General features: G+C 52.9%; 1 protein-coding gene across 1 annotated transcript in view; it reads right to left on the minus strand.

The window, feature by feature from the left end:
* The window catches only part of FLT4 (fms related receptor tyrosine kinase 4), a gene marked incomplete at both ends in the record, with an annotated part of 52,312 nt that overhangs the window by 26,476 nt on the left and 3,106 nt on the right, over positions 1 to 22,730 (minus strand). The window contains one exon of the mRNA XM_080627270.1: positions 5,295 to 5,391. Within this exon, the coding sequence (XP_080483396.1) occupies positions 5,295 to 5,391 (97 nt within the window). The remainder of the gene's footprint in view (positions 1 to 5,294; positions 5,392 to 22,730) is intronic.

Genomic DNA, 22,730 nt, shown 5'->3' on the forward strand with positions numbered 1-22,730 from the left:
CACAGAACCCTGCTACCCCTTCCCATTTTCTTTCCAGCCTGCAGACACCTCTCCATAACCACAGACCCTGTTCACCAGCAGCCCAAAGACAAACAGAGAAGTCCAGGAACTGCAAGAAACCCCCAGGCAGAGCGTGCACGTGTCTATTTATATATAACTGAGGATCTCCAGAGCGGGAAGCTTGCATATGCACATGTACGCACACACGCGCCACCATAGCTTGCCATAGCTGCACTTGTTTACTACAAACAAAACAAGCTTTTATTCCATGCTGGAAGTTTCCTTCTGTGAAATCAGAGCCCCTTTCAGAGGAAGGCCGAGTCTCCACTTGAAAGTTTGCCAGTAAATCTGAAAGTCACTTAAGAATGTGCAAAAGAAGGGGGAAAAAAGAAGACCTCGCAAGAGACAGCTGTGGGATGAGAACGGCGCTTTGTCAACACCGCTTGCTCTATCAGGGGAAACTGGGTTCATCTATTATGCAAGTTGGGAATAGGCATGTTGGCACATGCGGCTCCTCTGCCAGGGCAGCTCTGTGGGCAAATGCTTCTAAGCGCAGCCAGATCATGAGCATCACCGATAGCTCAATGCAGACAGCAAGAAGGAAGTAAGATAAGGTCCTATCGGAGGGCAAACGGCTCATACGCAACAAGGACAGGATTCCTGTCCAAGCATGGGGAAAGACCTGCCCCTTTGTGTTTGTCTTCAGCAGCTGATTTATCTTCCTGCAGACCTTGCTGTCTTGCTCACTGTGGCTGAGCTTGGAGATATTGTGCTGCACTCTCCCCACATCACCAGGCATAAAGGCTCTGGAGGCAGTGATGTGCCCTTGGGAACAGCCATGCAGCCCCTCTGACCCAGCTCAGACTTCTGCCTTCACGGAAAATGCCATCGGTGCCTGAGGCAGGACTGGAAGCACAGCTCTGGTGGCTTGTGGCCATGAATCACAGGCAGGCTTTTCCAAAGTAGCCGTCTCACAAGCACTTCTATCAAAATAAAGCTCTTGAATTTTGAGTTTCCCCATCCTACGCATGCACAGGGAAAACACTAATAAATCTGATCAACCAGTGGCCTCTGCCATGCCCATTGCTGCTGTGCCCATGGCTCCGTTGCACCAAGCACAGACCATGGGACTGGCCCTGTTCTCAACCCAGAGCTGAGCGCTTCACACCCCAACTGCACAAAGGAGCCCCAAAGCCCTTTGCGGTTGCTCAGGCATTTTTGGCTCTCCACAAGGAGCAGGGTAATTGTACAAGTCTCCAGTGTTTCCGCTTTCTGTTTGTTTACCCACTGGGATTTTCACACATTATCAGATCCACTTGTTTTATTAACCATCAAGGCTTGCACTAACTGAGTGACACGTATTTGTATAAACACGGATGGGCCAGTACAAACAGACTTGCAGACCAGCCTGCGGGCAGCTCTAAACCAAGGCATTCCTTGATCATGTGCTGCTCAACCAGAGCCAGTGGAGACACAAAAGGTGTAGGCGCTAGTGTGAGTCCAAGTTAACCTCAATGGTGTGCTTAAGAGGACCAGAAGAAGACAGGGAGGATGACAGGCCAGACTCACGTGGGTTTGTTTCTGAATCTACCCTCTGCATTTGAGGGAAGGTCCAGACAGCAGTTTTGGATGGTTTCCTACTTCCTGTCACCTTCAGAGATTTATTCCCAAGTTGTTTTCCTTCAGCTCCAATAATGTGCTGCTGGGTGATGGAGCCTGCTGAAGCCAGCTGGAAACAGATGCATTGTGGGCTTCTCCACAGCTGTTTTCTTAAATATTTTCAGGACAGATGGTCTTCAAGGGAGACGTTGCAATTGGCACCACTTTCCTTCAATCCTCTTTGAAGCTCCCAAGCGTGCTATGATGGGCAAAGCTTGGTTTTGTGGCTTACCTGGGATAAGACAGATCCCCCCTCAGCACTGCAGAGGATGTTCACAGCAGTCACACACATGTAGGAAAGAGCAGCAGGTGGTGTGTGCCCCTGGACACTGCTCCGGAGCAGACACAGTGGGGCATTGCTTTATCCTCAGGCTCCTTCAGCCCCGCCACAACACCCATTTCCTCCATAGGAGCCAAGAGGGCTCTGGGGTCAAAGACTTCCTCTCTGTCAGAGTCGGGTTTGTGCATCTGTGAACCAGCTCTATTAATAAGTCACTGGGCAGCAAAGGACAACCTTGCCCTTCTTTCTGTAAATACTATGTCTCCCTCCCCGCCTGGGTGCCCAGCATCTGCAGGGTGGGATGAGGTGGGATGGGGATGGCACAGCCAGGACCAAGTTGATCCCTCTGGAGGCTCCTGCTGTCGTGCAGCTGGATCCTGTGGGCTCTGCTCCAATATTCATGAGCTGGAACAGCACAAGCTCTCTGCTTTTCCGAAGCACAGGCTGCTGAGGGCATGAATGCAGAGATTCACAATATTCTTTCCTTCCTTCTCAGGACGGGAGCTAATAAAAGATGCACTGTCCATGTGGGCATCAGCCCCTTTGCCCTGCTCTGCCACATGCTTAGATCAAAACATCACTGGGGCTCTCAGCCAGCCCTGGCATGATCTGTATTTTGAGGAATGCTCCTACACTGGTCCCCTGCTCTGTGTGGGCCTCTCAAGAGTGCATTGTGTTGGGTGACAAGGGAACATGCCTGTCTGCGATGCCATCTGCAAAAGCACAGCCCCAGCATCTGGTGGCTCCTTGTGGCGTGCTGTCTTTGTGTCTCTGCTAAGCATGCCCAGCTCCAGAAGCATCGCTTATCCCGTGGCCTGGCATGGACTCTGGTCACTGATGATGCTAGGTGGGCTGCAGAGCTGTGGGTGTGTGAGATCCAGGCTGCTGCAAGGGAGCCTGAGAAGGCAATTGGCTGCGGGACTCTCACGCTCAGTGGGTAAAGCTTGAAAGGTCTCCAGGGAGTCTCACATGGTGGGTTTTGAGCTCAGCTTTCTGCTGCAGCACTGCTTCAAGCAGGCTCGTACTCCTGGCTCCAGGGCAGCTCGAAGAGCAGCCAGAGGACATTGCTCTCAAGGGAAGACCAGGGTCAAACTGAAGGCACCTCCAGCATGATGCTCAGCAGGAAATCCCTGGATCCTGGATTTGATTTCATATTTGTTTCTGCCCTACCCTGCCCCACCACCCTCTCCTTTGCCTGTTCTCTTGGTGGTCTGCATGTTTTTGTCTTCAGCTCCCATTAACACAAGCCAGGTCTTCCCAGGGTGGGCCATGGTCCAGAGAAGAGGTTGGAGAAGCAGCTGGGTGTAATCAGAGTTCCAGGGACCAGGAAAGATTTACTTTTCATTCAAGTGAAATAATAGTGTCCTGCAGTCAAAATCCTCTCCTCAAGGCGTTAAGACAAACACAGGCTTGAGAGCTCAGAGGGAGAAGGGGAACTTCTGAGCCATACAGGAGATGCTGAGACCTGCAGATGGTGTGAAGGACACTGCACAGCCTGCAAGGAGCACGGCTGGGACAGCAGGATGCAGGAGTGAGGGGCAGCCAGGGGCCAACACGAGCAGAGGGTGCAGGGGTTTTAGTACTATTTGCAGGTGGCCCTGCTGCTCTCTGGCTGGCCAGCTCAGTCCTGCACAGCACTTGGAGCCAGGGGTAGGGATCTTCCTTATCTCAGCTGTGTCCATGCCAGTGCACTGTGAGCCTGAAGGATGAACCTTGGCACTGCAGCAGGAAACGCGGAGCTTGGTCCCACTTGACTCTGTAGCTTGCACGATGCAGGCCATGGACAGTCTGCACTGGAAATAAGATTTTGTTTTTCCACTTCATGTGATTTTCCTTCATATTAATTGATACCTAAAAAGTGCACAAGGTAAGGGCAGCCTTGTCCAGAGTCCAGAAGGGGTACCTGCAAAGAAAGGCTTCCCACTTCATGGTGCTAAGCAGATATGCACTTATGCTTGAGTGCAGAAGATACTGTCTTTAACCACAACTCTTAACTTCAGGATGTCCTTTAGCTTTGGCTCAATCTGCCAGCAACATGGCCTTGAAACCACTTTCTGTGTCCCTCCCTGGGCCACTGCTGAGAAAGTGTCTGGTCTGATTATAAGCTCATTCAGAATAATCTCACTGAATCTCCCCTATTCCAAGGTTTTAACAAAGAGTGTCAGTTCCAATATCATCTGTGGATGCTGTCACAGCAGAGCACTGGAGTCCTCACACTCTTTCCTCTTCCTCTATGCCCCCATAGCAGCTACATGGCAGACCACAGTTCTCCAGCTTGTGCACTTCCTACAGCCCAGCACACACCATGACTCCTCAGGTCACCATATGAACAAGCCCACAACCACTTATCTTCCCAGACAGAGTGAAATCAGTTCAGTATGACCATCAACAACCTTTCCTCTGTCCCTCTCCCCTGGCTATGAACTGATTCACAAAGTAAAAGCAATGCCATCTGTTCCAGGAAAAGTTAAATATGTTTGTGACAAGACATGAACACAATGCCAGCCAAGTGCTTGCGGTAATTACTGCACGGTTATATATAACACTGAGGAACACCCATTTGAGGCCCACGCTGAATTTATATCCCCACTGGCCCCTAGCACTCGGATCCCAAGCATGGATCTGCTTTCAGCTGCTGAAGGAAAACTCCAGCTTTGTCAGGAAAATTGATCTTCATCAGTTCTCCAGGATAGGGGGTAGTGCTGAAAACATGCACAGCCAAGTGTCCCAGCGTGGGATAAATCAGTTCAGGCACATCACCTTCTCAGAGCCACATCTCCAAAACAACCAGAGATGCTCCAGCTCTTCTCACAGTTATTCACCTGGCCTCACTGGAACTTAGCTTCACCCCCATGTGTACGAGGCAGAGCATGAAATCCCAGCTTCCTAGAAAAGCCGGAAGCCTCTCACAGCCATCACTAAGTGCATTCTTGCCTTCTCCTGTGGACATTTCTCAATGCGCCTGCAAATAACCTGCCAGATTTAAAAACCAGAACTGCAGCCCCTGAGGAGGTGAGAATAAACAAGATCAGAGAAAGACAAGGAGAGTCAGGAAGGCCAGTTTCCCTAAAGAGCTTACAAGGGAGCTATCAGATCATACAAATGTTTCTGTATCTTCCTTCTGCCTACAAGACTACAGCAGAAGTTCTCACCATCCCCTCTGAGACATCTTCAGTTTCTTCTTTAATTAATTAGATGAATTCACACTTGGTGAATGTGGAAGGTTTCCAGTCAGCTGTGCTAATTTGCAGGTGTACTGCAGGCAGAGTGTCCCTGGTGGGCTCTCCTTGCCTGGTCCTCCAGCACTCACCAGGTCGGACCAGTCTAGGCAGGGCCACGCTTGCTTGTGCCTTACCTGCAGGTGATGGTCAGCGTATCCTTGGCGTTGATGACGTGTTCCTCCTCGGTGATGCTAAGAGTAGGGGGGGTCATAGAATAGCTGCTCACCAGATCTGTGGAAAGAAAGGAGAGAGGGGATGATGCAGACATCTTCTAGTCTGGACCCACCACTGTGAGCAGCAGCTAGCCTGGCATCATGGGCCTCTTGGAGGAAGCAGCTCATAGGAGTCTGCTCCTAAAAGACAGTTTAATGCTGGCTCATTGAGCCACAAGTGGTTCATTTGCAGCCTCTCTGGCTCCAGTGAGCAGCTCTTCACCAACAGCCCTACAGCCAGACAGTTCTTGGGCTCAGACAGGCAGACTAGCACAGATGAGGGCCAGAAAAAGAATGGAAGACCAGAAATCAGGGAATTCAGGTGTGGCCATTCCTCACCAGGTGACTGAGATTGAGCTCATTTGGAACAGGGCTCTGAAATGTTCTTATCTGCTACCTGGAGGGAATCTGGCAGGAGATTTTTTTATACACATGTAGTTTTCTGTAATTAGAGGGACAAATCAGGGTGCCCACACACCACAAATGCAAAACTCTTAGCATTTGTACAGAGATGCTCCCAGAAGCTGGCAGTGATTTACTGAATGCCCTTCTCCTGCTGGGCGCTCTCAGGTACAGGTGGTCCTTTGGGGATTACAGCAGCCCCCTTCCCTCCACCAAAGCTGGATAGGCATTCCAGGGGAGAAGTTATCCAGGCTCAAGGACAGGCAGTTAAACATTATCACACTGTTCTTCCAGCTTTTGTCTGGGAGAGTCCCACTTCTCCAATGCTTGCATCTCCGGCATGCCAGACATGCACCCTAAGCCAGCTCCTCATGGACAAAACATCTCGAAGTACCGGTTACCCTCAGAGACATACCCCTTGTTTTTCATTAGCACAGTGTTACCGACTGTCATTACTTTGTGATCTTTATCTTAAAACTCCAGCTCCTGGAGATGTGAGATAATTCAAAAGAGAAGTCTCAGTGACTGCAAAAACAAGCAAGCAAACTAACCCGAAATAGAAAAAAACATCAACGTTGCGAAATGTGAAGCTGTGACTCAGGTAGATGTTAATGCTAAGGAAGAAAAGAATGCAAAAATACGTTGCTAACTCGATTCTCTATAGAAACACCAGGTTTTTGCGACCACATTGTGTGCGCCTCTCCCTCCTTCCCCCGTAACACTCAAACCCATGTATCAGGGATGTGACAGGAAGATGCGACAGATCACCAGCAGCAGGAACGCTGCGTGACACCTCTCCTCCAAAACCATGGCCTGAGGACCGCAGCCCTTGGAATCCCTATGGCAGAGCCACACGATGAATGTGTCTCCATGGCGAAACCAGGAGACACCAATGGCCGCCAGCCCCTCTGACACGCGGCCTCTGAGATGCCCATGGCGAAGCCGAGGTGCCCGGCTCTGCCGCCACCAGGAGAGGCTGCTGAGGGGGACCCTGCGGCGGAGCAGGGACGTGCGGAGCGGCACCGCCAGCCCAGGGCCGCCGGCCTTGTTCTCCCCGATTGTTCTCCACTTCCTTCCCGCCTGCGCGCGGCTCCGAAGTGGTGTCCCCACGGCTGCCCCCATGGCAACGGCGGGGTGACAGCCATCTCCCCCCCGGACACCTCCTGCCTCCTCTTCCATCGCCCACGTGAGGCGGCGTCAGCCCCAGCCCACCTCAGCCTATGTGCGGGTCCTGCTCCCCATGTCCTGTCCTGCAGACACCCCTCTCTCAGTGACAACAACAGCAGCCATCGGTCATCATTCAACACACATTCGGGCTGGCGTCACCATGGCCTCTGGAACCGGCCCTCAGCCCCCGTGCAGGACCTAACCCTGCCTCATGCCTCCAACCACCCCTTCCCCAAGGGAGGGGACGTCAAATGTCACAGACAAAAATGTGCCCCGGGGCCGTGCAAATAAATGACCGCATTTTTGGTAAAATCCCTTCAAAATGTAACGAGGTTTATTAAAAAAAGGGGGTAGGGGGGAAAGGAATCTGACCACTAAGCTGCATTTCCTATTAATGCTGGACATGCTTATCCCAGTGCAAACACTGCTTTCCAGATGGCCACAGCCTGCCAGTCCATCTCCCCAGCAAGCAGCAGGGCCTGCACCTCCATGGTGCTCAGCCCAAAATGCAAAGGATATGGCTTGCCATGGGGCTGGCTGGGACAACAGACCCTCTCACCCCATCAGTGCTCTGGGGCAGCAAGAAGAAAGAGAATCCCAAAACCATGGCACAGCAATATCTGGGGCTGGCTGTGACTGGAGCCAAATTGAATCTTAAAACCAGAGTGGTCCCCCTTGCTTGAACCACTAAATAAGCGGTCCAAGGTGACAGGAGCCTCTCGGATGCTGCTGTGTGCTGCATCTGCCCCACCGCTGGGCTCAGAGAGAGCAGGATGGCTGCAGAAATAACCCCCTGCCTCCCTTCACGTGCTGCACGGTGACCTGTTAGCAAACAGCGGCAGGGGGTGGAGGGGAAGAAAGGAAAAGTACGATCTGTGCAGGTTGAGGCTGTGGGATTCCTGCAGATGCATCCTGTGCATGGCCCTCCGCGAGTACAACAGGAAAAGGAACGACTGCTCCCTCCGAAAGCACCGCGGCACAGGGATGGGATGGCTCTTGTGGATGTCCAGCCTCCTCATCAGCCCCAGACTGCCAGGAGCTTCAGGGACTCCCTGCATCAGGCACTGGATCATGCTGGGGACCCACTGCTCACCCTGACGTCCCACCCCACACTCATCTCGGGATGCTGATGTCCACAGGCACCTATGGCATCCAAAACAGGCAAAGGGATGCAAAGAGCCATTCCCAGCCTGCAGAAGCATCTTCAAGGCCATCAGCTCTATCCCCCTCCCAGGTTCTCCATCCCTCTCTGTGCTTGCCAGATGGATCCACCCCACTGCTGCCCCTGTCCTTCCCATCCCCAGGGGAGCGTGTGTCCTGCTATGGGTCTCTCCTGTGTCTCACTCTCCCCAGCACTGGACTTGGTGCCGAGTTTGGCCATTAAATCTCTGCTAACTGACATACAGATGGTTTGTGTCTCCAGCAAATCCCATGGTGCAAGGGAGATGCCTCCAGAGCATGGAGCGCCTCCTCTCCTCCGAGTCCCTCCTTCCCCACCTCCAACCTTGGTGATGCTTTATCTCCTCGGCCCTCCGAGCAGATCCAGCTCTCTCATATACACCAAATCATGCCCTTGCACAGGGAGAGCATTAGTGTAATTAAAAAGGCATGCAGCAGCCCCAGCGAGCTTTGTTTTTAAAAGGTGGTTTCCAAGCAAGTTGGCAGTGGGATATTAAAATAAACAGAGGGGGATTGATGGGATGCGGCGAGAGGAAGCAGGATCCCAGCCACTCACACCTTGTCTATTTTCAGAGGAGTGCATTTCCCAGCGCTTTTCCTAGCCTTGATCTCTCGGCGCTCAGCTCTGAAAGGGGCCAGGTTGCACCCAGGGCCTTCTCTTTATATCTGCTGGTTCTATTTCCTCCATCTCCCTTTGCCTCTTTCTGCACTCTGAAATCACTGCAGCTCCCAGCACAGTGGCAGGCCTGGGGGCCTGCATCCCAGGGCTCTCCCTGCCTGCTGGGGAAGCCATGCTCACCCTAGAAAGTGCTACCCACCCTGCGGCATCTTGCAGAGACCCAGCAGCCTGCAGGCTCCAGCCTTGTGCCTGACCTCACCTCTCCACACTCATGGGGCTGTTTTTCCCTTGTAATGGCTGCAGATGGTTAAATCACTGCAAAGCATTTATGTCAGAGGCAGCACGGCTGCGGTGAGCAATGGGTTTGGAAACCCATGCGAAGGCTGCGCATGGGTGAAGGTGCAGGCATAGCATGGCACAACACGGCTCCCACTCTCCGTCTGCTTCCACCCGCAGGAAGCCCTGCACCGGATCCTCACTCCGAGCCCCCGCACACCACCTCAGCCCCTCTCCGCTTCCCCTTCCCTCCCTCTCTGCTGAGTCGGCCCCGCTGACTGATTAACGGGCGCCTTTCCGGACAGGGTTTTGTTCACACTCTGTCCTTCTCGCTGACTTCCTTCCCCGGCGCTGGGCTGGATCGCTCTGGCCGCAGCGGCCGCGTGTCCCCAGCTAACCGGCACGGCTCACGCTCCTGCCACCACAGGTACTGCTGAGGCTGTGGGTTACCGCTTGTCTCCTTGCACCTCGCATGCACAGCCCAACCCAGCCCGGCTGCTCCAGTGCTGTACTGGGGCAAAAGATAGGCTGGAAGGGAAAAAAAGGTGTCTTTTCCTATAACAAAGCTTTCCTGACTCTGCTTCCCCATCCCTACTTCATGGTATCCAGGCAAAATTTCCAGTCAATGAGCATCCTGACAAAGCAAGGCAGGAACTTGAGAGAGATTCCGGGACACTTTCTACATAAGGGATTTCTGGCAGGTTTGTGGTAGGTAATTGGATCCCCAGACTGAGGATCCAGGATGGAGCCCCTGAATTTACCCCCATCCCCAGTGTGCAATGCAAAGCCCATGGGTGAGCCTCTTCTGACTCACTGGATACAGGCAGCTTCTCTGACCCGTCCCTGGCCAGAGCTCAACAGCACTCCAAATGCCCTGGGATTGCTCAGGGCCCAGCACTACCTTATAGCTCACTGTGGCTCCTCTTGCAAAGCATCTCTTGTGCCACTTGGGTTTTACCCACAGCCCAAACCTTTGGCTGCCCCTGCAGGCTGCAAAGCCAGCAGTGGGGTCCTTCCCTTGCAAGCAGGGCAAGGCATGCACTTAGACCTGCAATCATGCACCATAGCTACTATGTGAGCACAGACCTGCTCCTGGACAGCCAGCAATAAAATTCTGGTACCTCACTGTCAATTGATGAAATGGGGACTGAATGACCCTTTCTGATGCAGAACAGCAGCCATAGCCGGTACTGGGGAACAGGGAGGAGAAACTTTGCTTTGTCCTTTCTGCAGACCTCTTCTCCAGCTTTGCAGGCTTGTTCAGTCCTTGGGATTGTCCGAATTAGCAGCATTTGCTGGCAAAACTGCACGTGCATCATTGCCCTGCAGGAACTAACCCCAGCCAGCTTCCTCGTCTGCTTCAGCTACCTCTTCCCCACCTGCCCTGTGCTGGTGTAACCGAGTGCCCTGGTGCTGGAGGGCCTGCAGCTGCCCACAGACACATGGAAGTCCACATGCTGGAGGCAGAGCCGGGCCAACTTCCCACCTACAGGGCTGTGAAGTTCCCTCATGGAGTGACTCCTTCTCATGCACAGGGCAAGCATCCAGCTGTGGGCTGGAGTGGCAAAGCGTGAGTGTCACGTCATGCGAGGAGCAGGCAGCTGGCAGGGCAGCAGGGGGAATTTGGACGTAGGGCTGTCAGCTCCTCCTCTTCCTCCTCCCGGTGCTTGCCAGCACGGAGGAAGGCTTGTTTTGCAGAGAGGTGAGATATCACACGAGGCTGAGAAATGAACGGCAGGCTCCAGCAAACGTGGGGGTGAAATACCAGGTGCTTTCTCTCCAGCCTCACAGTGGGCAGGGTGAGTTCCAAACCATGGTGGGAATTCACTGCAATGGAGCAGGTTCTGCCCAGGAGACACCCATGCCCATGCTGAAGCTGGGGGAAAAACAGAGAAGTGGCGTGCTAAAGGGCTCTGTGGGCAAGATGCAAACAGGCTGAGGTGTAAGCAATGAATAAATCAAACCTTATAATGGTAAAAAACTGGAAATCCTCCCAAAATTATGTATTTGCACAAGGGCAAAGGAAGCAGGTCCCTTCTGTTATGGCATTCATGAAAGATGCTCTTTTTCTGCAGCTTAGGGTTGACCATCACTTCAGAGCTGTCCCAGAAGGGGTTAAACACAGGGGCTGTGGTCATCTGTGCAGCATCAGACCCTCTGCACCCTGTGTTGTGCTACTGCAGCATCACTGATCACTGTCCCAGCCACACAACTGACCCCAGGCACAAAGAACTCATTCAGACCCAGAGCAACGCCTTTCCCCTTCTCAGGGTGGGCGATGCTAATGGTGAGGCAACACTCCTCTTGTCCAGAGATTTTCATCTGTGGACCTCAAAGCCCAGAACTGCACCAAATCAAAAGTGTGGTGGATCTGTGTCCTCACTGTTTTGTGAGGATATTCCCAAAGCATAAGGTGTTCCTTTGCTTCAACCAGAGCAAGCTGTCATTTTTCAAGGGATACAAGGCACTAATGATACAGGAACTCAACCAACACTCACAAACACAGAGGTGATCATCATTATTGGGTGCCTGATCCCTCCTGTCCAGCACCAAAAGCATAACAAGACATTAATTTGCCCCAGGACATCTCTGGGTAAGTTGATGTATGGAGGCAGGAGCTCTTGGACTTTCCAAGCTGGCAGTCTCATCAGCAGACAGAAACAGAAGAACTTGGAAGCAGAATACACTTTCAAGAGAGCTGGGCTGTCCTGAGGAGCAAAGTTTCCCCTTGCATCCTTCAGTCCTGGTCCCTTGGTGCCTCTAGGCAGGGATTTAAAGCAGGGTATGTCACAAATGAGCTGCCCTGAGGCAGCAGAGCACAGCTATACCTGATGCCCGACCATGCTGCCACCTGCTTTAGGGACATGGTCATGTGCCCTGCATGGGCACAGCCACCATGGTGCCGTCATCCCAAAGCATCCTAAAGAGGGGTCAAGGAGCGCTGCCTGGGAGTGTTTACCTGTCTGCCTTTCTCCCCCCGCAGGAAGCACTATCTCACCATCGCCCTGCCTCACTCCAGCCTGGTTTCCTGCTCCATCCTGCCAGGTTTACCCTGCTTTTTCCTCCTCCCCTCCCCCTGCCCCATGCTGTCAGCCCATGTTTGCATTTCTGTCTCCTGCCGTCTTTCCTCTCCCTGACACCCCCCCGCGCTCACTCCCTACTCCATCCTCCCCAAGAGGCTATGTCCTGAGCCAAAGTTAGCCTCTGTCAGGTAGCCACATGTCCGGCCTGGGGCAGCGGGTCAGCCGGGGCCACCCTGCAGACCTCCTCCAGGATCTCTGCTGTCAGCAGCCTCCCCGTGCCCCAGGGGAGCCGGCTGTTTGCTGCCCTGCTCGGGTGAGGGATGCTCTCGCACATCAGAGAGCTCGTTTCCCCTCGGCCCACCCTTTCTGCTGCTGGCCAGACACCGCTTTGTTTGGTCCCCCATTCGCTGAATCGCTCCGGGTTTGTTGGCTGCCTGCTCCTGCCCGGAGAATCCTTTTCCTGCCTTTGAGATAGAGGATGCTCGAGCCATCTGTGCGTTTTATTTCCTTGTAGAAACTAACAAGCCAAGGATTGCTTCCTCTCCCTGACATTTCGGAGGGCAGCTCCGGCTCAGCGGGATGCGTGGGGAGGGGAGCAGGAGCCCAGCGCCTTCAGGCAGGAACAGGACCTATTCTGTCCACAGGATTCACTCCTCAAAGGGTAGAAATCCTCAGACCTGCCAAAATGCCACTGGCAGCTCCCACTGTGCCACTGCCAGGAGCCCAAGATGAGCCGCCCTGCTCAGCATATATAGGCACCCCTCTTCCAGTGGCCCCTATTGACCGCATGGCTAAACCTCACAAAACTCAATTAAAATTATCCTCCCACATCTTCAGCGCTGTCCGGTTGCTTCTCCTCTTGTTTTAATCTACTTCTTTGAAAATCTCACCCTGCTCACATCCTCTGCCCCTGCAGGACGTGATTAACGTGGCGTAGAAAGAGCAGAGGGATCGGATGGCTTTAGGGGACTGGTAACAGAAATTAACACCCTTCATTATGTCTCTAACCTGAAGGGAGACAATGGATGGTCCACAGCCCGTGTGAAATGAGTGTTGGGCCACATCTGTCACCTGGAAGACAGGCACTGCCAGCAAAATGGATGGTCAGGATGGGCTGGGGACGTCCCCTGCAGTGGGCACTGGGGTCTTTGGACGAGTGCTTGTACTCCTGCTACCTCCAGTTAAACCGTTTGGGACTGCTCAGGGGTTGCCTGACCATTGCAGGGTTCAAAGTTGAATTCTACCCCGTGTCTTACACCCAGGTGTAACTCCAGGGGGGCATTTGGCCTGAAATACCTCTGGCAGCAGTGGTACAAACCCCATGGGACACTGAAGAGACATCTTTGGCCACTGAGAAGAAAGGATACGCCTATACAGTGACAAAGGGAAAACAACTAAAGAAAATGACCATCAACTGCTTCTCACGCTGTACGTCATGAAGTTACAAGGCAGATGACAAAGCACCTTCTCATGCAACTCAGCTAAACTGTGGATTTTGACACTGTGGAAGGCCCACAGAGAGATTCCCAAAGAGAGGAATATGCTCCCAGAGGACAGGTCACCACCAGCTCCTACACACACTGACCCAGGTGAGACATCCAGATCTAGGAGCCTCTAAACTGCCCACTACCAAAGCAGAGTGGGTGCATAGGGCAGGATTCCCCTGCACATGCCAGGGCATCATCCCTTTCCTGGAGCCCCAGCTGCCCATGCAGGGTCAGGACCAGCTCTAGTACTTGGGCAGAAGGTAAAAGCTTGGGAAGCAGCGGAGAGGAGACCCTCACTTCGGACATCAGTAACTGCATCTCCATCACGAGTTCCCAGAGGCCCAGGTGAAATTCCTGTCAAAGCAAGCCACAGATGTGCATTGGGGGAAGATGGAGTTCAAGCTAAGCGAGGCTTCGTCATCCAACTCTCACTGGGAGATGAAGCAGCCGCAGCTGCTGGGAAGTCAGACAGAGCCCGAGGGTGGGCACTGAGCACACAGAGAAAAGGGCAGCAGCACTTGGAAAGAAAAAAGCAAGTCTCAGGGTTGTTTATACCTTGATGTGTGTGGGCTTAATGGCTGGCCTTTGAAGTGTAGCTCTTCCCAAGACTGCTGGCTTACAGACAGGCTGAGCAGAACACTGAGGAAGCCCCTGTACCCCACTCAGGGCAGTTGTCCCTGTCATGAGCGGACCTGCAGACCCTGCCTGCCTCCTGCTGCAGCCAGCCTGGCCATGCAGGGCTTTTACAGGGGTCTGCAAGCCACACAGCTGGATTGGGAGGCACCATGCCAAGCGAAAAGACCTGCTCCTCCATCTTCGTGTCCCTGGAGTTTGCATCCAGATGTTTGCTACTTTGCTGTGAATTGAAATCCACTCAGAGCCCTCAAACCAAGCAGCTGCCCTGGAGCTGGCAGTGCCTGTTCTCTGCAGCACAACCCATCCTCAAGTTGATCTCCTGCTGCTGAGTGCCAGGGAAGCTGATGAACAGGGTAAATGGGGAACAACAGTTCTGCAATTAGATGATTATCTTGGCCTTGGAAAACCTGGATTCAATCCCCCATCTGCTCCAGGCTTTCTGCAAGCTCCTCATGCAGCTTCTTTGTACCTCCATCCCTGCCTGAGCCACAGAGGGTAGGGCAGCTGGAACTGGGCTGCTTTGGCTTGGAAAAAGAAGATACTCAAGCAAGAAAGGAGGAATCCTGATTTCTTCTAATGAAAGATAAGAAGGAACAAAGAAAATGTCTGATATTATCCCTGAGCCAATGCAACATGGAAAAGCTACATTAGATGTGGATGGATCCAGAAAATAGGAAGTACAGCAAAGTGCAGGAAGAATTTAAACTTCCTGATTATCAAAGCGGGGTTTTCAAGCATCGAGTATAATCTAAGAATAATAATAACAATAAAAAAGCAAAGTGAAGAGTGGTCACGGGCATGATCATGGGGAGCAGGAGAGCACGAACCCCCCCCTTCCCCAGCACAGCTTCCCGCATGCACGGCCGCACGTGCGCATCTGCACGACCCCTTCTGCTGCCTCCGTCGGGGTGGGCACGAGGAGAGGCAGGAAGATCACAGGCACACGCTCTTCAAAGCAGAATTAGTCATCAGAGGTAGCGGCAGAGGAAGGAAGCCTCAGGTACGAGGTCAGAGAGGGCTGCTGGGAGAGCTCTGAGCGCTCGCTGCAGATCTAAGAGCCCTCCTGGCACCCGCGCAGGCAGGACAGGAGGCGCAATTCCCTGGGGTAAATGCACCTACAGCAACACAGGAGATAAGAAATTTCAGTGCTCCTGGAAACACTGCATAGCTCGGCTCTGTGCCATGCTTGAAAGCAGCCGGAGCTGGCCAAACCCAGAGCCTCCCCTAATGTGTTAATACAAATCTTACTCTGCTCTTTACAGGGTCCTCAAGAGGGGAGGACTCCAGAGAGCACAGCAAAGCTCTCCCCCCACATAGGGCTTTGCTGGTTGCTCCTCACCCCTAGGCCAGCGATCCTATCTGCTTCCTAATGGGCAGAAAGACTTGAAGATGGAGAGACTTGGGGCAACGGGAGGAGAGCCAGCCCCACAGGGCTGTCCAGGGCAGTGATGGCAACTTCAATGCACACGCTCTCCATTTCTCTTGGCACAGAGCTGTGACCACAAGCCAGGACCCGCTGCAGCAGGAGATGATAATCATCATCTCCGAGAGCCAAAGTGTATCAGGGCATTCGCGTCACTTGAGATTAGCTGGCTGTTTAACATCTGCACAGATTTCTCTCTCCACCTCCACATAACACCCCTCACGCAGCTATGAAACTCATTTAATTCCCTTCCAAGAAAGGCTGAGTTGGAAATGTCACACTATCACAGCACAGTTCCTACGATGAAACACCCAGCCTAAATGGCAGCGTTGGACTCTGGTGCTATTTGGAGGCCAGTTTAGCTAAAACACATTATGCTGCCATTTAAAAATAGCTTACAAGAGGGTTACCAAGTTCCATAAACACCCCGTTACTCTTGTTAACGCTCGGAGCCTGGCTGTTGTTTTCCCATTCAAAGGTGCTTCCCTTGCCACGCAGCTCAGTGGGGAGAGCACGCAAGCAGACGCAATGGGAAGGAAGCGTTTACACATGCTAATGACTTCCACCAAAGGAGCACAAGCACTAACAGGGAAATTGTGCTAAAGAGACAACACGCCACTTCCTTGGCTGTCCCTTTTTGGTCACCACAAGGTACTCTGCGCTCAGAGCCGTGGGGTGAGGCTGGGGATGGCCTTCCTTGGGAAAGCCAAGGCGTGAACGAAGGGAAGACATTGGCTTGGACCACAAAGGCAGGAGAAGCTGTTTGGCAGCAGGGCTGTTTTGGCACCACACTGGACCAAGGGGCTGAGGACACACACGGGCCCTTTCCCATTCCCAGCAATGTGGGTCTGGGTGCCAGAGCCTTTCCAGGTGCTGTTCAGGCCATTTCGGCAGCGCATCTCTCCTCACGCCAGCACAGGTTTCCGAAGTTCACATGGGGCCCTGTTTATTTTTCTTCTTTTTTTAAATCTACTATTGTATTGAGAAGTGTTTTTCTTCTGGCAAAGGTTACTGTGGGGCCAGCGCTGTGCGGAGTCTCCTGCCTTCCATCAGCACTATAACCTCAGAGCAGGAGCTCTGCCTGGCCAGCGCTGCTTATCTTCAATGAATGCAGGCTTGTATTTCCACTGCCATATAAAAAATAGACCCCAGCGCTCCCCCTCTTCCCCAGAGCATTCTTTGAAATGCCACCCAGCCCTTGTTATTGCTGGGAGGCTGGAGAGCCAGGGATTAAGTACCTCAGGCTGCATTAGGCTTTATTTGTCTAAGCAGCCAAGGGTGAAGAGCAGCCATAAATATTGTGAAATACCAAGCATTGTGGAGGGGCAGTGTTGGGCAACGCAGGCACCACGGCAGCAGCATCCCACCTTGGGCTGGGTGCAGTTGTGGTGTGGCTGATGTCATTGGAAAAGTTCCTGCCTCCCTGCAACACAGGAGGTTTGCCCATCCTCTTGTGTGCAAACTGGGGACAGCAAGCTACCTCCCGTGCCTTCTGGTTGCCTCCATTAGTCCTTGTAGCATGTGAGCAAGCAAATGTGGTGGATGCTGTCACCCAACAGGACATATATTGTGTCTGAGCCCGTTTGCCCAGAACAGCGTGGTATGGGGTATGCTGTGGCTCCCTTTCACCTGCACACTGAGATGTCATGGCACAGAGGGGAGATGAAGATCCCATCCCAGCACCAGCACTCAGAGACAGCAGCCCAGGACCTGCCAAGTCTGATAGCCTGGCAACAGCCAACAAACCAAATGAGGAGTCATCAGGCCCAGATGCACGCTACAACAGTTGAATCGCTTTACAAAGGCATCGCTAGGTAGCCCCACTTGCAGGCAAGGTGGCTGCTTTCCCCATGCTTCATCCCAGCGCAAGGACCATGCACTGCCTGCCTAGCAGCACCGGCGTTTTCTCAGGGTGAACGCATCTCCCATGGGAGCATCCCACATTGCAGCCATCCACCACGCTTTTGGGACACACCATTAAACTTCTGCCCTTTGCTTCCCAAGGGCCGAGCACTGCAGCGTGGTGAAGGGATGATGGTCACTTAGATCAGCTTACACCTCACTGGGGACTCTGCTCAGGCTAGAATAACCCAACACATAAGTGATGGATTTCTGTGGGTGCTGGATGCCGTCACCTCTCCTGGATGCAGTTTTGCTGCTGCCATCGCTCTGAACTGGCAGTTCCAAATCTGAGTATAAACCACATTCGTGCCCAACCTTCTTGCCTTAGTAAATATCAAGATTTACTGTCATCCATGGAAACTGCTGACTTGACCCTCACTTCTGCCAGTATTTATTCTTTTAGGTCACTGTATCTAACATCCATCTCAGCAGATGCCAGTATTTCAGAAATGGGGGAAAGAAGTCACAATGGAGAGCCAAGCACGGAGTTGAACCTCACTGTCAGCACAGGTGAGTGTGTCTGTGCCGATACATACACGCTTCTCCCAGCAAACCAGAACCTTCCGCATGCAGGGAAACAGATGGAGGGTTTTCCAGACTCTGCTACACAGCTTTCTGTAGTTTCTTTTAGGGGAGAACACATGAAAACAGTAAACCTTTAACAGATTTCCCTGCTGCATGGAGACCCCAAGTGCCTCCGAATCTCAGGAAGCTGATGGAGGGCCCTGGGCCTCATGAATGTGCAGGCAGACCCTCACAGACCTGTGGAGCCACCATCCAGCTGGGCTCCATAGGACCTGCTGACCCCCGTGAAGCCCTGCCTGCGGCTGAAGTGTGAACCCACCAGAGGATGGGTGCTTCGTGTCCCCAGAGAGGCAGGGGACAGTGACCCAGGCAGGAGCCTGGCTGCCATGGGCACTGCTAGCACACTGGCTGCTCAGCAAAGCCATCGTGAGCTTGCAAATTCCTTATAAGCTTCCCATGTGACACAATTACCCAGGAGCCAGATCCTGAAGCCCTTTCTTCTCTCTTTACTCAGTCCAGTCTCCACTGCAGTCATTGGAGCATTGGCCTAAATACAACTGAAGGAGTTCAGGATTTGGCCCAGTTATAAAAACTTCCTTCCTTTGTCTACCGCTCACTCCACATGATCCCGGTACCTTACAGCCTCCTCCTCCTACATCTCCAGAGGCTGGGGCCATTGGTTGTTTTGGTTGATGCTGCTCTTTCATTTTACCCTCCACCAGTCCATGCCTGTCCCCTCGTGGAGCTGCAAGCTGCGGTGGAGAGAGCCAGGGCAGTCAGTGAAGAAGAGGATGGATCATGGGGAGAAATGCAACCTGGTAGAGGCTGGTCCTGGGGACATGCAGATGTGGGGACACCATACAGGCTGGGAGCAGCTTCAGCTATCACCTCCCCAAAGCAATTCCTTCAACACCTCTTTAAAGATGGGATGGGGCACCTCTAAAAGAGCTTTCCTCCCTCATACTGACTGTAGAGCAAGTGCCTTAGGTTGTACACTGAAGTTTTATGTGATGGGACTGGGTGAGATGACTCCTGCCCAGGAAGGTATATCAGGAAGTTAACTCATCTCGCTGCAATGGCAACTATGCATCATGCTAGGAAGTGATGCCATAAGAAATAAATACAATTTCAAGCAACTGGCAGTATGAATCTTGCTGCTTTCTCTGCCCCAGAATAGCCAAGAGGATGCAAACCCCTGTTATCCCCTGTGGGTACCTACCTCATCCCCAGCACATCTGAAATGTGCACTGGGTTCAGGGCAGGAGGCAGGAGTCCCTGCTTCCTTCCCATGTCTACCAGCCTTGCACACACCTGTGGCACCGACAGAGCAATAAATAACCACAAATGGACTGATGCAGCAATTCCCTCCACGTGGAGCTCCTCTGTTGCTTGATGATGGAAAGCAAACAAAAGGAATCTGAACTTGGCTGAAATGAGAAGCATTTAGTCCTGAGGTACCAGCATAGTCTGAGGACCTAAACCTCAATCCTGCAACTCACGGATGCTCAGGTAGGTGACCTGGTCATGTAATGGATTGCTCAGAGAGCACAGAAACAACTCTTGTGAGTTCCTGCTGAGATTTGAGGTCTTGAAGGAAGATGCTCAGCTAAAACTGAAATGGTCAGACACAGACCTTGGAGCATCCAGCTCCCAGGAACACAACACTCTCTGAGCAGCAGAGGGCTGGCGACCTCAGGGTTCCAGGCTGTAGTCTCACAGGTCTGTGTGAGCCCTGTACCACCATGCCCTGCGATGCCAACCTGTGCATTGCACGGACTGAGAGTCCAAGGTCCAGTCCAACAGCAAGAGCTGCCTTGCTCAGGGCTTGCTCTTTAAAAAGTACAGTCTTGCTGTACATTCTGCCCTTTTTAAATACATTAATTGCCATGGAAACAATGCTCTTGGTATGGAAGCAGCCTGGTGGCCTCTACAGAAGCAAGATAAAAATCAATGGATACATTGAAATACAGGCTGTATTTCAGGACCTTTTGTGGTTTTTGAGGCTGGTCACCACGGGCATATAGCAGAGAATGGCTCAGACGCTAACAAGATGCCAGCTTCTGTGGAGAGATAGCTGGGGACAATAAAACATGCAGTAACATCTTCTTTGCAGTGTTTATCTACTTGGTCAGAGCACTCTTGTATGGCAGCCAGTCCCAGTACTGATGTACTCCTGGCGCTGGTCATCATTCCCAGCTCCCACTGAAGCAACCCAGCCTTGGCTGCCCTTCACATCCTCATTGTCAGTGAATGGAAAGAAAGCCTCACCTGGTCTCAGACATCAGCAGGGTGGCTTTTCTCCATGCCTCCCTTCTTAACATCCATGGCCCTTTCACCAGCTCAAATGCCTCACCAAAAAGAAGTGCCAATGTGATATATATTCATCATTTCTTGGCCTTGAAAGTCTTTTAAATAGCACTGAGGGGGTCCGTACGCAAACCAGCACAGAGGGAAGGGCTGTGAGTGCCCTTCCCTCCCTACCCACAGACACCCCCAAAACCCTGGAGCAAAGGGCAGCCCCAGCTACCTGGCTTCTCCCCTCCAGTGAGGAGGAATGCTGCCCTGTTCCCTGCCGTGCCGCCCATCATAAAGGGGTCCCTGAGCTGTTATCAGGCAGTGACAGTTTCCGCCGTCAGATTCCTCCTGTCCGTCAGGAAAGCTAAATAAGGAACGTCGTTCAGGCGGCTGCAGGAAGAGGGGAAATGCAGGGACATCCGGCCCAGCTGCCAATTTTTCCTTTCCCATGAACCACCACTGACCTCCGCCAAGGGAGAACCTGGACATCCAGCCTGGCATCGGCACTGCTCCTCTTCGATTAACCCTTCCCAGAGGGATGCCCTGGCCCCTGGAGCCTGCCCGGGCGGGTGGCTGCACCATGCTGTGCAGTGTGGCCATGGTGGGATGCTGTACGGGTGCTGAGATGGGATGCTGCACAGGTGCTGCATCACCAGCGCTCACACCACAGATCAAGATGGGTGGACTCAGCACACTGGCTAGCATTTTCCAACTGGAGCTATGTCCAGGAGAAGGCTTAACCCCTCCAAGGGCTGCACACAGGTGGGTGGCTACACCTTGCATGGCACCAGTGGGTCCCAAAAGCATTATTGAGCTATTCAGATCACTTTCCTCTATGCATGCACTGAGACCAGAAGCAGGGTTGAACTTATTCTCTTGCCTATTCCCTCTAAACTAAACTGGGGTTTTCCAGGCTCTACCAGGAGTTGTAACTGACTCTGTTCTGATTGCTGCAGACAGGGAAAATCACATCTCGTCTTCCTCTCTGCTCACCCCAGGGCCCATCAGTAAGAGGGACCAGGACAATCTGCAATCCACTGAGCCCTTTCTCATGGTCCTTCCTGGGGACAGCCCTGTGGTCCCTGCTGCCTTTCACTGCACAGAAGCAGAGCAGGGGAGCAGCAGCAGTGCTCAAAGTCAGGGAGACCACAGCACTTGCCTTTCCCTGTCACCTGTGGTGGTGTGTTCTCTGCGTGCTCGTGTTCTCTGCGTTCCTCCACTTTGGAGTCTTTTCCTGACCCCCTAAACCGATCCTGCCTCATTAGCACCTGACATCCATCCCATGGCACCTCCAGGCTGGGCCTGCAAAACCTGCCCTGGAGATCCTCGCCCTGGAGGGAGGGGGCAGAAACGCAGCAAGAAAAACAATTCACACGTGGGAGAAGTTGCAAGGTGAAATACAAGTCATGGCTCAGACCTGTTTCTGCTACCTCAGCAGGGAAACGACTCCAGGAGAGACTCCCTGCTTAATATCCTCAGCTTATAAAACTCAGTGGGAGTTTCAGCACCAGCTGCCACGGGGCCAGGTTTTCACCCTCCTCATGCTGAACTTGCACCTAGAGATGCAGTGATTTGCCCGCAGCTCGTGCCTCCTCTCCCACTTGACCGCAGGCCATCTCCACTTCCACTATTCTGGATTAACAATGAGGCACCGCAGATGGGCAATAATACTGTGTACCAAAAACAGCTTGGCCGGAGAGAAAAAAGCCCCCCTGGGATCCCTCTAACCCTCTCTTTTAACAACGTGAAACAAGAAACAAAGATCTGGGATGGCCAGAGGCAATAAACCCCCTGGAATTAATTTAACCAGGCACTAGGTGCCAGTGCAGCTGCAGCGATATTTCTTTTCCTAATGAAGGACACAAGACAATTCCAGCTCTGGTCACCCCAGCAGACACTGGCATGCACTGGGCAGTCGCAGTCCCCCCATAGCACCCAGCTGGCGTGGGACCCTCTGGGACTCTGCGCCTGGCTCCCTGCTGCCCCTTGCCCTGGTGGAGATCTGCAGGAGGTACCTGCAGAGGGGCAAGTCAAGGTGAAGCACAGCACTGGTGCCTCTGGCTCACAGCCTGGGTGGGAAAGGGGCCTTTCAGCTTTAACCAGCCACCTGTGGACCTTTTCCTGGCAAAACCATGTATTTTCCATGCATGATCCCAGGCAAACATCTGACACCCACAAGGCCCCTTGGCGACAAGCTCCACAACAAGCCACCGGCCCCTACCGCGCTCCGCATCCTCCCAGCACAGGGACACACCAGGAACAGCCTTCTCCAGGCAAGCAGTGATTGTGCAGCCCTGTGTCGCAATGCCCCGGCCCGTCTTTCCCAGCGGAAGAGCCCTGTGACGTTTCGTCATTCCTCACACGGAAGCCACCACAACCACAGCTGCTCCGCTCCAGCTCCCCACCCTCCATGGGCAGCGCAGC

This window comes from Psittacula echo, assembly GCF_963264785.1.
Source record: "Psittacula echo genome assembly, chromosome: 11".
In the NCBI taxonomy this organism is placed as follows: Eukaryota; Metazoa; Chordata; class Aves; order Psittaciformes; family Psittacidae; genus Psittacula; species Psittacula echo.